Genomic DNA, 13,564 nt, shown 5'->3' on the forward strand with positions numbered 1-13,564 from the left:
CCCACCTGGAGTACTGAGACCCCACCTGGACTATTGTGTCCAGTTCTGGAATCGTCAACATAAGAAGGAACTGTTGGAACGGGTCCAGAGGAGGCTACAAAGATGATCCGAGGGCTGGAGCAGCTCTGCTGTGAGGACAGGCTGAGAGAGCTGGGGTTGTTCAGCCTGGAGGAGAGAAGGCTCCAAGGACGACACTAAGCTGGGTGGAAGTGTTGATGTGCTGGAGGGCAGGGAGGCTCCAAAGGGATCTGAACAGGCTGGACCGCTGGGCAGAGTCCAATGGCAGGAGGTTTAACAAGGCCAAGGGCCGGGTCCTGCACTTGGGGCACAACAACCCTGTGCAGCTCCAGATTAGGAGAAGTCTGGCTGGAAAGCTGCCTGGAGGAGAGGGACCTGGGGGTGTTGGTTGACAGGGACTGACCATGAGCCAGCAGGGGCCCAGGTGGCCAAGAAGGCCAATGGCATCTTGGCTTGGATCAGAAATGGCGTGGCCAGCAGGTCCAGGGAGGTTCTTCTCCCTCTGGACTCGGCACTGGGGAGACCGCTCCTCGAATCCTGGGGTCAGTTCTGGCCCCTCACCACAAGAAGGATGTTGAGGCTCTGGAGCGAGTCCAGAGAAGAGCAACGAAGCTGGGGAAGGGGCTGGAGAACAAGAGGAGCGGCTGAGAGAGCTGGGGGTGTTTAGCCTGGAGAAGAGGAGGCTGAAGGGAGACCTCATTGCTCTCTCCAACTACCTGAGAGGAGGTTGTGGAGAGGAGGGAGCTGGGCTCTTCTCCCAAGTGACAGGGGACAGGACGAGAGGGAATGGCCTCGAACTCCGCCAGGGGAGGTTTAGGCTGGACATTAGGAAAAAATTTTTCCCAGAAAGGGTCATTGGTCCCTGGCAGAGGCTGCCCAGGGAGGGGGTTGAGTCACCTTCCCTGGAGGGGTTTAAGGCACGGGTGGACGAGGTGCTGAGGGACATGGTTTAGTGTTTGATAGGAATGGTTGGACTCGATGATCTGGTGGGTCTCTTCCAACCTGATTATTCTACGATTCCATGATTCTAAGACTCTAAGCGGACCGCGGCCGCACCCAACATGGCCGCCGCGGAGGGGGGAGAAGGGCGGGGCGCCGCCATGTTGGGAAGGTCGGTCCCTGAGAGGGCGTGCGGGGGCGGTCCCTATGACCCCGCGGGCGGCCGGCGCCGCGCCGCCATGTCGGTAGGGTCGGCGCCGGCGGGTCTCGCGAGAGCTGCAGCGCGCTCCCGGCGTGCCTCGCGCCGCCGGCGGGGGTCCGTGTCCCAGCGCGAGCGGTGGTGGCGGCGCCGCTCCGCGCCTCCGGGGCGCCGCCGGCCTCCTCTCTGCCTCCGCGGGATGCGCTCCGGGCCGCCGCCGCACAGCGCTGCCCTGACCAGGTGAGGACAAGCCGGCAGCGGCCCGCGACGCCGCCTCAGGCCGCGCTCGGCCCGGCGCCGGGGCTGGGCGGGCGGGGCTGCCGGCTGTCACCGCGCTCGCTGCCGCCGGGCCCCGCAGCCCCCGCCGCACCGGGCAGGAGGGAACCCTCAGCAAGTTTGCGGGTGGCACTAAGCTGGGAGGAAGTGCCGGTCTGCTGGAGGGCCGGGAGGCTCCAAAGGGATCTGAACAGGCTGGACCGCTGGGCTGAGACCAGTGGCATGAGGTTTAACAAGGCCAAGGGCCGGGTCCTGCACTTGGGGCACAACAACCCTGAGCAGCTCCAGACTGGGAGAAGTCTGGCTGGAAAGCTGCCCGGGGCAGAAGGACCTGGGGGTGTTGGTTGACAGCGACTGAACATGAGCCAGCAGTGGCCCAGGTGGCCAAGAAGGCCAATGGCATCTTGGCTTGGATCAGAAACGGCGTGGCCAGCAGGGCCAGGGAGGTTCTTCTCCCTCTGGACTCGGCCCTGGTGAGACCGCTCCTCGAATCCTGGGGTCAGTTCTGGCCCCTCACCACAAGAAGGATGTTGAGGCTCTGGAGCGAGTCCAGACAAGAGCAACGAAGCTGGTGAAGGGGCTGGAGAACAAGGATTACAAGGAGCGGCTGAGGGAACTGGGGGTGTTTATCCTGGAGAAGAGGAGGCTGAGGGGAGACCTTATTGCTTTGTACAACTCCCTGAAAGGAGGTTGTGGAGAGAAGGGAGTTAGTCTCTTCTCCCAAGTGACAGGGGACAGGACGAGAGGGAATGGCCTCAAACTCTGCCAGGGGATGGTCAGGCTGGATATCAAGAAAAAATTCTTCCCAGAAAGGGTCATTGGTCCCTGTCCGAGGCTGCCCAGGGAGGGGGTTGAGTCACCATCCCTGGAGGGGTTTAAAAGATGGGTAGATGGGGTGCTCAGGGACATGGTTTAGTGGCAGATAGGAGTGGTTGGACTCAATGATCCAAGAGGTCTTTTCCAACCTGGTGATTCTATGATTCTGCGTTAAGGGACTGCCCCCCCCACCGCCTGGGCTCCCCCAGCTCTGGGGCAGTGTGAATGTGCAAGAGGAGTGGGGAGCTGCCCGCCCTGTGCTGCGGGAAGGGGTCTGGGGTCATGTCTCCCTGCACAGAGTTCCTCGTGAATCCCAGCTGACTCTGCCCCAAGCGTTTCTGTCTCCAATGGTGCCGCTTGTTTTGGCTGCTGTTGGCTTGAAGTTTTTTATACTGTGTGACTGACTCTTTCTGTGGATGCAGTTTTCTGTCATGTAATGCCTGCTGTTGGTGTAGTTTTTCTGGGATGGTTGATCTCCTTCTGACTTTGGATGTGAGCTGTGTCTTAGCAGCCAGGCAACTCCTGGCACGCTGCGTGGAGGTTTGTGTGTCAAGCAGCCTCATTGTGTAGATGAACGCTCCAGTGTCTTGCGCTTGAAAACTTACAGTCGGAGCTGTCAGTTCTGTGTTGTGGTTATTTTAAACTGCTTCACAGGGCTACAGATCATGCAGGCATGAGAACTTGAGGAGGGTACTGCGACCAGAAGCGTAGCCTTTGCGTGTGGAGCTGTAGCCGGTCGGGTGCTTGTTCTGTGTTGCGTGTGAGCTCAGCACGTCCTGTCAGACTGTCTGCACCGGCAGGCTGAGTTACGCCAACTGCTTGCTCCATGGAATAGTTCTGGTTGCTACAACAATTTCATTAGGTAATGCTTTAGACAATTAAATGTAACTGAGGGTGTGGCCCCGCGGACACTGTGGGAGGCTTCGGTTTTAGAGTGACGCTAGCTGAAACAAAGGTACTCTGCATCCACTAAAGAGAGCAACTTAATTTCTGTGGTAATGACGCGTTTCTACAAGGGGCCAGGATGCTGTGGGAACTTCACTGCTGACTGGTGTGGATCTTCTGGTAGACTCCCTCGGCTAGGTGTGGTGGCGGCTGAAGGAACATGGCTTTACAACTACAAAGCACTTTGTTTGCATGAATTTGTTTTACTGAGCTGGTGCATAGCTTAAGTTTGCTGGTGTGCTGCTGGGAAGACCTTACGGATGTAACAGTCCCAAAGTAGATGGTGTCTTCCATGTCTTGAAATAACTTTATTAGTGATTTGTGGCACTGTAGTAAAAACATCCCTTATATGGATGAGTGTCTAATCTTGGAATTGCTGCTTTTTATGCTCTAAAGTTTTGTGGACTCGGATGTAATGAACTTTCTGCATCTCCTTGTACCCCTCTACCAGACATACTGCTCCGTTCTGCTAGAACGGTATGGGGTATCAGACACGCTTGAGCAGAAAGCCATTAATGTGATTAGCCTCATAGACTTTAGCGGGCCCAGATGAGGCAGTAGTCCTATTAAAGTCTTTAAAGTTAGACATGTTTGAAATCAAGAGTGTTGGTGCACAGAGCACTAGATCTCTTTTCTCTTGCTGTATCGGTGGCCGATAAGTGCAGCTGCATATCATAAGGTGAGCGAGCATGATGCTTTGCTGCTGCTTCTCTCCCCCTACTTTGACCTGTTCTGGCATTGACCGTGCAGCGACCTGGTTCAGGTTGATAACTGGTAAAAAACCAACCCAGCAAAAGAAGAAAGAGTGAATAATTTTCTGCTGGGTTAGTGAGTTGAGCTGGCTTGTGACGCTGTCAGATGAGCGCTGCATCCATCACGGAGGAGTGGCAAGATTGCTAGGGTGGTTAGGAAAGAATATATACGTTCTTTCATGACTGTCAAGTTGCTAAATGTGCTCAATTCTACCTTAGAAATTTACATCAGCAGTGCGACTTTTTTTTTCAGTACAGAGGCACTGTTTGAAATGCGCTACTGATGTACATAAGCTAATATAATTCACACTATTCAGACAAATCTGAGAAATTACTGTTGCAAATCATGGTGTAATAGTGATCACAGGAGGGTTTTGGTAGGCAAGTGCAGAGAGAAAACTTTCCCAGCACAGAGAATGTATTAGGCACGTGGCTGGATCAGCATGTCTGAGCGTAAGATCTATCTGTAGATGTAAGTGAAGATGGATGTGTATCGTTGTGCTAATGATGTAATAGATTTTAATGGACTACTCGGTCGAGAATAAAATTACTGGTATGCGTAAGCCTGAAACCTTTGTCAATAGGCTGGAGAAAGAATGGAGCAAATTAACTAATCAATTATACTGGATCACTCGAAATGTATGAATGCTAACAGAAATTCTGGCTGAGTTTTAGCTCTGGAGGAACACTCCTCACTGAAGGCAGAATTTCGCATGCAGCCAAATCCATGGCAGAAGAGTGTAAAAGTTTAAAAGGCGGTTACATTTTCCTCTGGTATTTTCTAATCATACTAACATGATGTGTTATGTTTGCAAATACGTAAGGTGAAGTTGTCATATTGAAACAGAAAAGTCTGGGTTTTAGGTACTTAAAGGATTTTTAGCGGGATGGAATTATTTAAATATGAGAAAAAAATTATTCCTGGTTTTGACTAGTTCAAGAAAAAGTGTTCTTGGCAGAGTCCTGGTACCAGTCTTTGTACTGTCAGGCTAGAGACGGCGCTGGTGGTCGCTGTTGTGCTGGTGATGGGGTTTGGGGTTTTTCATGTCTCATGTTGTAATTGGGATGTTTCCCAGACACTACTTCTGAATGCAGCTTCAGAGCAAAGGCATCAAACTCGAGAAAGTGACATTTGGAACGTTTTCCCTTAACTTTTTCTGCACTTTGTTCTTCTTTGAAAGAAAATAGAGAGCAGTCTCCAGTTGAGAGAGCTGCAGCTGAAGTTGCTGCTCTGCTTGTGTATCCTCAGTATTGTTGAGCAGCTGAAAGCTGTCGTCCTGGACTCTCAAAATGAGCAGCCTGGCACCTTGCACATGGCTGAGAGGACTGGCTGTGAGTCCTCAGGAGACTCCCTCACCATGGAGTGTTCCTTGTGAGATGAGACAGGATTTGTTGAAGAATTTGAGTGTAGCCTGCTCAGTGAGTTGATTACGGGCTGCAAGAACTGAAATCTTCTAATGTGCGGTTCCTAGTAACTGGAGATGGAACGAGTGAACCTTTGTTTTGAAGGCCAAGGAAACAAATGGAGGAGTATTTTATTTGTTCGTGAAACTAGAGTATGTTGATTCTTTCCTTTTCTGTCATAAATGCGAAGATCTTTGAAGTCGAAGAAAATAGAGAACTTCTGAATGGATAGGCATCCACAATAAACGGATGCATCCTCTGTGCCTTTGTACTCTGATTTCTTCAGGAACAATGAATTGAGTCGACGCTGACTGTCACAACATTGATTTCAGTGAGCTTCCTCAGAGAGCCTCCTAGCATGTGACGAAGCACAGTAAGACATTCAGTGCATTTTACTTTCACTAGAACTGCTAATCCATTTTTTAGTGCTAGGGTTTTTTTCATCGCTTTGGCATCACTTGCGATGAAGCAGAAGCGCTTTTGCAAGTTGCTATGTCTTCTTATACCAGAAGGGTGTTGCAAAGTCCATCCCCAGCACAGTTGGAGAGAATCAGCTTTGGTAATATTTCATGTGTAGAACAACTTCGCTATAGTTTGGATGCAAATTTAGTAGCTGACTGATGGCAGTGATTTAGTCTTGGAGGTTGTGAAACATAGTCATGTTTTTCTGCTGTATTTTCTGACATTTGGTGGATGTGTGACTGTCAACGTCATTTATCTTTCTGCTTAACAGCTCGAGGTAGTGACATGTGCTTTGAAATTCTTTACTGCTTTTCTGTCTGCAAGTGTGTGCCGTATCGTGATTGCTCATTTTTTATGCTACCTTAGTATCCCTAGTAGCATTTTTATGTTTTTATAATGCAAGACAGATGAAGTTTTATTTATATAGTTCTTTTACTTTTGAAGCTTTTTTGGTTTTAATTATTATTTTCCTAATTCATAGTGATTGCTAAGTGGGTTCTTCTGATATATTAACTGTTTGCATCACAAGACGAAATACTGAATATAATCTACAATTTTACTCATTCAGAGCAGCTGACACTCACAAGCTTCTTACGAATTGTATTCCTTACTTCCAGCTTTTTCTTGCACCAGCTTTACATAATTGTGTCTGCTGTCTTTATATGCAGCCTCCCTCTTGGTGCAGGCTGGACGGGTAAAATATTTGTAGGTTGTATAGTATTAGTGACCACTCAGATTAAATACCAGCAAAACTACATATAAAGGCACTCCAAATTTGAACCCATTGACTCTTTAGCTCAGCACCACTTAAAAATCATGATGAGAAAAATCCCCAACTTCATAGCAGAAATAATTTTAGAGGAGCAAAGCAGGGATTACAGACTCGACATAATATGGTGGAGAGTGCCGTTGGAGTTGTACTTGCACTTTGGTTATTACCTTCCTTTCAGAACCTTTGCCCCAAAATATGTTTTGTTTAAAGGCTTATTGCATAAATAAGCATTGAAAGAAGGTGAGAGGAGGACCCATCTGATTCTGCAGAGTCAGCTGTAGATTCTGAAGATGCGGTGCTTTTTTGGCAAATATGTCACACTTTTGTTTGTTGTGCTGGAACGTGTCCTCAGCCCTGAGGAAGGTCAGAAAATCACCTGCGTCTCATTGCTTCGAGAGGCACAGTTCTCTCAAGATGTGTTGAGGAAAAAAAAATACATTACTCTTCTATAAAAAACTCCAAACATTTTAAAAGCCCATAAACATGGCCAAAAAAGGCCTTTGAATAATGTATTATGACTATTCTTAGCTCTCATTTAAATAGAATAATGCAATATGGTAAAAGCTTGGATTCCAGAAAAATGAGTAGGTAAAGGTATTTGTATTCCAGGCGCAAGCATACAATCATAAATTGTGTTCTGTGGTATTTGAGGAGACATGGAAAGTGTTTCTGCGTCTTTAAATAGAAATACCATCACTTTCAGAGGGCTGGCTCGGAAAAACGGTTTGCTCAACTGGCTCTGATTGTGTCTGTCCACCTGTGTGTGTCTGTTACTGCCTGTACTGCAGAGCTGAGCTGCACCGGCACGAGCTCCAGGGGGTCTTCAGGCTCCATAAGCCACCTTCTAATTGTTTGCACGTGGAAATTTAAAATATTTTTTGTTAACAGGGAAAAAACATCCCTAAAAACTTTAGTTTGTCTCTGCCTTCATTTCCCCCATGGACAAGTTTTCTGCGCGATGGGAGATGTGAGTGCAGTGGGGCGTGCACAGCAGGGCCTGTAAACTCCCGTGGTGCCCTGGAGCTCCAGTGGCATCTCCGCAGCTGAGGAGGTGGTGATGGGAATGCTTCTAGTTTTCCCCAGTCCCACTCGCTCTCCTCGAGGTAAAGGCAACAGCAGCTTCAAGTGCTCGCTCCTAAGGAACAACTGTACCTTATGACAGGTCGCACCGGCTGGTGCAGGACTGAGACTGATCCAGTTGTTCCTCAGTGTTTCCGTTCCTTCTCATGCTGCTTGTAGCTTGTGGCACAATCTAGCTAAAACTAGCAAAGCAAGAAGAACAAAAAAGCCACTTTCAGACCTTATCATATTCCCAGTCCGCTTTGCTTTCCCACCTAAACCCCTTGACTTTCTGCCTGAGTAAGGCAAAAGGGACCAAGGTGGAAAGAAAGGAAAAGATGATTTTACTGGCAGTGCTGCTTTCATGTAGCTTAATCAGTGTGAAATGCTCGCCCCGTACACTGTGTGCCCAGTTTGTAGCAAAAGCTGCTGCTTTGGGGATTAAGCATTTAAGAATATTCCGTAGAAGTCAATATTAATGATTTATTTCTTTCCCTACTCTTAGCAAAGCTTCTTCTTTTCTTTTGTGGTATCGCTTTCATTTGGTGTCTCTTGTGTTTTTATAAGAAACAGTTGCTTGAGGAATACCGTTCCCTATGCACACTGAGGGGTTTTTTTGCATCACCACTGAACGTTAGTGAAAATAACAGTGGATGATCTCTTGCTCACACTCTCTGCCTTCTCTGAACGCGGATGATTCAGTTTCCTCTCCCATTTCCTTGCTTCGGTGCCTTGACTTCTGACTTTCCTCTTCCCTTTTCTTACCAGGTTGTGCTACCAAGCGAAAAATCATACTGAGGGTACTTGGGAAAACTTTACAATATACTAGTTTCTTATTGTCGCTTTTTCTTCCGGTTCTCCAAAGGTTCTTTCCATTTCTCTTTCCCTCCAGCTCTTCCTTTTTAATCCTGCTTCTCTAACCAGTTTTCTTTATCTTTTCCCCAGCCCTGTTTTTCGTCTCTTCACGTTTTTGTGTACCTTTTCTAAGCATATCCTAATTTCTTACCTCCCATTTCATTTGCAATGCTGGCCTTTTACTATGCTGACTTGTTATTTTGTTATCTGTTGTAACTTTCAGTGCCATCCTTGGTACATTTGATAGTAAATATAATGCTGGTTTCTCATTTGACTTCTTTATTTGGCAGCAGTTTCCTCTTTGTTTTCATTTCTTCCTTTCTGGTGCCTTCTCACGTGCTTTCTGATCTCTCAGTGCCTTTCCCATAGGAACATTGGGGAACAGACAGTTGTGCCCCCGTGTCCATGTCCTTTGCACCATCAATTTTTTCCCAGTTTGGAGTGTATCCTTTCTTTGCTACTTTCTTCTTTGTCCTTATCTGCAGCAGTTCTGCTATGCATATTCCTGTGTACCATTTCTTGTCTTGGACAAACAAGTAAAGAGTGAGATGGGCACTTGACCTGGGGTTTAAATGTCAGAATACAATGGTATTTGTATTTTAACCGTTCAGCCAAGACAAAGCTTGCCAAACCGGCCTTTAACAGACCCATGTAGGATGTCTGTGTCCACCGGCAATCGCATAATCGAATCAGTTCTGCTGCTTCTGTGGTTTCCACCTTCTCTTGACAAACTTTTAAGGTCCTCGCAGTCTTACCCAACCTGCAGATAACCTTTTGCTGTCACTGCTCTCTCCTCAGAAGGTCTTTGGCTTTTCTTCTGTTGAGCTGCTTTCTGTCCCACCCTTCCTTTAAGCTGTATATTAGATAGTAGTGGATCATTTAGTTTAGCAGAAAAAAATCTTCCTGAAACAGTCGTTTCAGAGTGTAATTCTTATAGCATGTTTTTTTCTTAAAATTGTTCCTGGGACATTGAGACAACTTTTGCGCTTTAAAAATAATTCAAACTTCCTTGGTATCTTTCTTTTAGTTTAGTATTATTCTCTGATCCTTACTCATTTCAGTGTATTTCAGTGTTGAATTGGTCCACTACCCTGTCTATTTATAATCCTATAAATAGACATTGCAACCATATCTTAATTTTTTTTCTCCCCCACTCTGAGCTGTACTCTTGGTGGAATTAGTGTTCTCTGCCTGGTTTAGCTTCTCGCAGAGGTAGGATGTTCAATTAAACAAGTACTTGCTTTTTGGTAGCGTGCTGATTTCACGTAAGGTCCAGTAATAGAACAAAGTTATTCTAGTATCTGTAGGAATTCAAAGGCTGGTGGGAATCAACATCACTTGTAGGTTGGTTTTGAGAAGCTGATAAATTTCTCCCATCGTTCTGAAGGAGGGAGAGGGACATTTAAAACACACACCTTTGTAGTTAGGATTGCATCGCGACTGCAAACTACTGCAGTGTTGCCTCCTGAAACCGTAGACAGCTCCACAAGGCTCCGTTCTTACGCGTCTTTCTTCCAGCAGCAGCACCCGGAGTTGAGCAGACCTGCTCGGGGATCACAGTTGGAGCCAGTAGGAGTCAGAGTGCGTACTCAGAGCCAGCACTGCAGGTGAGAGGTGTACAACAGGATGCTCTGTGGTTGCTTCCTAGCTTGGACAGAGAGGAGAGAGGTCGAGTGGCCTTTATACTTCTGAACCGAGGCGTGAGACAGAATTACATCTTTAGCGATCATCAGAACTACGGTGTTCTCAAAGTGTGTGCGCTGTTTGTCTGACCCATGTTCTGTTTGGCTCAGGTAAAGGACTGACAGCTTTCACTGGAGTTGAGTGGTATAACGAGATTTCAAACTTTTTTACTTAATCTGGTACTTTTCTTAGGGAGTTAAGGGACACACAGAGTATTTACAATACTGTGTTCACAGGGGCATCATAAATAATCTATATAGACTTTCTTGTGTGTAGTAATGGCAACAATTCTAGTCCCCCACTAAATTCTGTCTATACTACTAATTCTAAACATAAGAATAAATCCCAAGCAAGTACATGAAGAGGGATACATAATCCCTTAAGAGGCAGTTGCTTGTCCAGAAGTTGTCTTATGCTATATTTATATATTGAGTAGGTTTTGTTATGTTTATATTTGGGCAAGAAACCTGATTATGGTATAATGACGTTTCCAACAGCTCTCAGAATAGGTTATAATAATTACCTTTCAAATTAATAATTTTCTAAATTGCCCCATTTTTATTAATAAAATACTTATTTTCTATTTTTTTTAGCACACAGTTCTTTGCTCCAGATAGATCATTTCCAGGGCAGGACAGCGTTGTGATTTACAGCGTGAATGAGTGAATGATATGAAGCACAGAGCTGCAGCTCTGCATGAATGAGCTCTGCAACACTTGTCCTAGAAGCAGAATTGCTAACTTCATTTGGCTCACTGACCATAACCAAATACTTAAAACTGCAAACACCCCCCACTTCTTTCTAGAATTTCTGCATTATTGTGGGCTCACTAATGTGTGTTTCTGTACTGACACGTGGCTGGATCTTAAGGGTCTTTTCTGACCTAGATGATTCTGTGATACATAGGCTCACGTATGTTTGCAACATTCTTTTGAATTCTTTTTGGATTCTTTAAAGAAAGGCAGAACTAAAGACTTTAGAAGACCTGTGCTCTTACTATTGATAGGCTTTCTTGGGTCATAAAAGGTTTTGTGGGGTAACCTCCTGCCATAAATACAAGCTGTGTGACTGGATGTGAGGACCAAACCTCACTGCTGATCACCATGCATATCCTTAAAAACCTATATGATAAACGCTCTTGTTGCAAAATCCACAGGCAATGGTCTGTTCCAGTAATGAGTACACAGTGCCAATTTTTGGGGATGTTCCTTTACCTTTTGTCAGAAGAGTGGCCATTATATTTGAATTCCCTTGTATGTGGCACCCTTTGTAGGGAAGTGACAGCAAAAGAAATTTTCAGAAAATAAGAATAATTATATTTAGGAGTGCATGAGAAGAGAGAGAGGAAAATCTATCTTTATGATTCTTTTGGAGGTCTGGAACTTCCTTCGTGACTTCTGTGGCCACATAGTTTTTTCTTTCCGTAACAGAAATGTGTTGCGCAGACAGCTCAGTAAGCACGTGCTGCCAGACGGGAGCTGTTTGGTAAGAGGGCAGCGGCAGTGCTGACTAATCAGAGTTCCTGTTGGCCCTATGAGCTCCTCTTAGATCTCTTAAACTTCCTTGTTTTCTTATGTAGCACTTCTTTAAAGTCTGTTACAGCTTTGCCTAGGACAGCCCATCTGTTTGCAGTGAAAGTAATGAGAAGTAACTATTTGCATAAATTACCTGTCTTTTCTTTTAAAAACTATCTTTCTTGATCGAGTGGGTTTTTTTTCTATCCTTTATTTAAAAACAGCTCTAGTGATAGCAGCCGCCTGGTTTGTTGCTCACAAACCACACTTTTTTAGTTCGCACTTTTTTAGACTCCCTGTCAGTCTTGCCTTGGAAGTTCACAGGAAAACAACGGCAGCTCCAGCTCTGTCTCTGTTCCTGGTTGTAGTGTCCTGCTGTGTGGTTCTGTCCTGCCTTTTCCTTTGACAGGGATAGGTGACACATTAATCTGTTGTGGTCAAAATTGGGTGGTTTTGCCAAACCTTTATAGGTTCAAGCTGTGTCGTACTTGCCTCTGTTGCCGCTTGGTGTGCAGTGTTTCCATGTGGCTCTCTTCAGGCTTGCTTGTTTGTTACTGTGATCTAAATTGCATGACCTCTGGCTCTCCTTTTCTTGAGTTCACTCTTCTTTGTAACAGATGAACAAAAGCAAGCCTGTCTTCATCCATGGAATTGTAGGGTTTCTGAATATCTGCAAACTGTAAGCACATTTGTGGTTTGGTGCCGATTGTTTGATCTTGTTCATTATGCAAGTTTGAAATTATTGTATAAGGTGAACGTGCATCCTAGTAATCAAGGTTATGTTCTCTTTAGCACAAGATAGATTTGTACTTACTTTATTCCTCTTTGATTCTTACATGACTGTTGTTTTTTTTTTTGTAGATAAATTGACACTATGTGGAGCAACAAGACGAACGAAGTGCCTCTACAAAATTCGAGGCATAACCAAAGCAAAGATTCTACCAGAGGTATGGATTCTGTCTGTCTTATTGCCTTGCTTTAGAAGGTGTTTTATCATGAATTGTTTGAAACTTGGGGGAGTTCTTATGTAAAGCATTCTTGTGTCTCAATTTGAAAGCTAAGACCATGTGTTCTCTGCTTCCTTTTTGCAGAGACAGCAATTTTGTGCTCTGATCTGCAGAGTATTTGCTGATCTGCATTAGGAGTTGCCAGCCTGTGCTATGGTTGCCAAGATGGCACAGAGGCAGATTTTTTGAGTGCTGTAGGGTAGGAGCAGTGCAGGATCAGGAACTACCAACTGTAGGCTCTTGAAAGAACTGAGGAAGAGCCTGAGAGACAGTTGCTCTGGACTCTTGCTCGGTTCCAAAGTTGTGAAGAGCTGAAACAACTCAAATAACAGCAGTACATTGCCACTGAGATGGCTTTGCAGCACTGGTGTCTCTGAGCTGGAGAAATCCTGGTAGCTCTTTATTGTCATGATTACTCTGTGATTTAGGAAGGGAGGGTCCAGAACCTCCAAATTCCAGTTACACTCCCGATAGGCAGAAAGCTCTTGTCTAGAGCAGCTGAGTTGCTTGGTGAGTCTGTGGTTTGAGATCAGTCTTAAGATCTCCACAATGACACACCTGGACTCTGGGAGTTACTTTAAAAGTAGAGACGGATTATTTTTTTTATATGTAAGAGGACATTATTGTGGATTGTTTCCTGCAATATGTTCAGTTTCTTTTAAAATTATGAACCTTGTCAAACTGAGGTGTTCTGTAACAAAGCGTCATCTCTCCAAGTCAAAACAAAGTTGTTTCTGTGTTGTTTCCTTAACTCTCTTCCTTTGTGTTGTTGAATCTTGCCTGAAATGAAGTTGGCAGCTTTTTTACCCTAAGGAAAAGCTTTATTTTCCCGTTTTACCTCTCCAATCCTAATGCTCTCCATG

At 45.7% G+C, this 13,564-nt stretch overlaps 1 protein-coding gene across 11 annotated transcripts in view; it reads left to right on the forward strand.

Annotated features, from left to right (window-relative positions):
- Positions 1-1,273: 1,273 nt before the first annotated feature.
- CEP350 (centrosomal protein 350) overlaps positions 1,274-13,564 on the forward strand; it is a 78,826-nt gene continuing 66,535 nt past the window's right edge. For 10 of the 11 annotated variants that reach the window (XM_069862664.1, XM_069862674.1, XM_069862669.1 and 7 more), the window contains exons 1-2: positions 1,274-1,396; positions 12,556-12,641. In XM_069862664.1, coding sequence (XP_069718765.1) covers positions 12,569-12,641 — 73 coding nt within the window. In that variant the 5' untranslated portion in view covers positions 1,274-1,396; positions 12,556-12,568. The remainder of the gene's footprint in view (positions 1,397-12,555; positions 12,642-13,564) is intronic. The other variant, XM_069862675.1, reaches the window with a different exon arrangement.

The sequence above is a fragment of the Phaenicophaeus curvirostris genome, chromosome 8, assembly GCF_032191515.1.
Source record: "Phaenicophaeus curvirostris isolate KB17595 chromosome 8, BPBGC_Pcur_1.0, whole genome shotgun sequence".
Taxonomy (NCBI): Eukaryota; Metazoa; Chordata; class Aves; order Cuculiformes; family Cuculidae; genus Phaenicophaeus; species Phaenicophaeus curvirostris.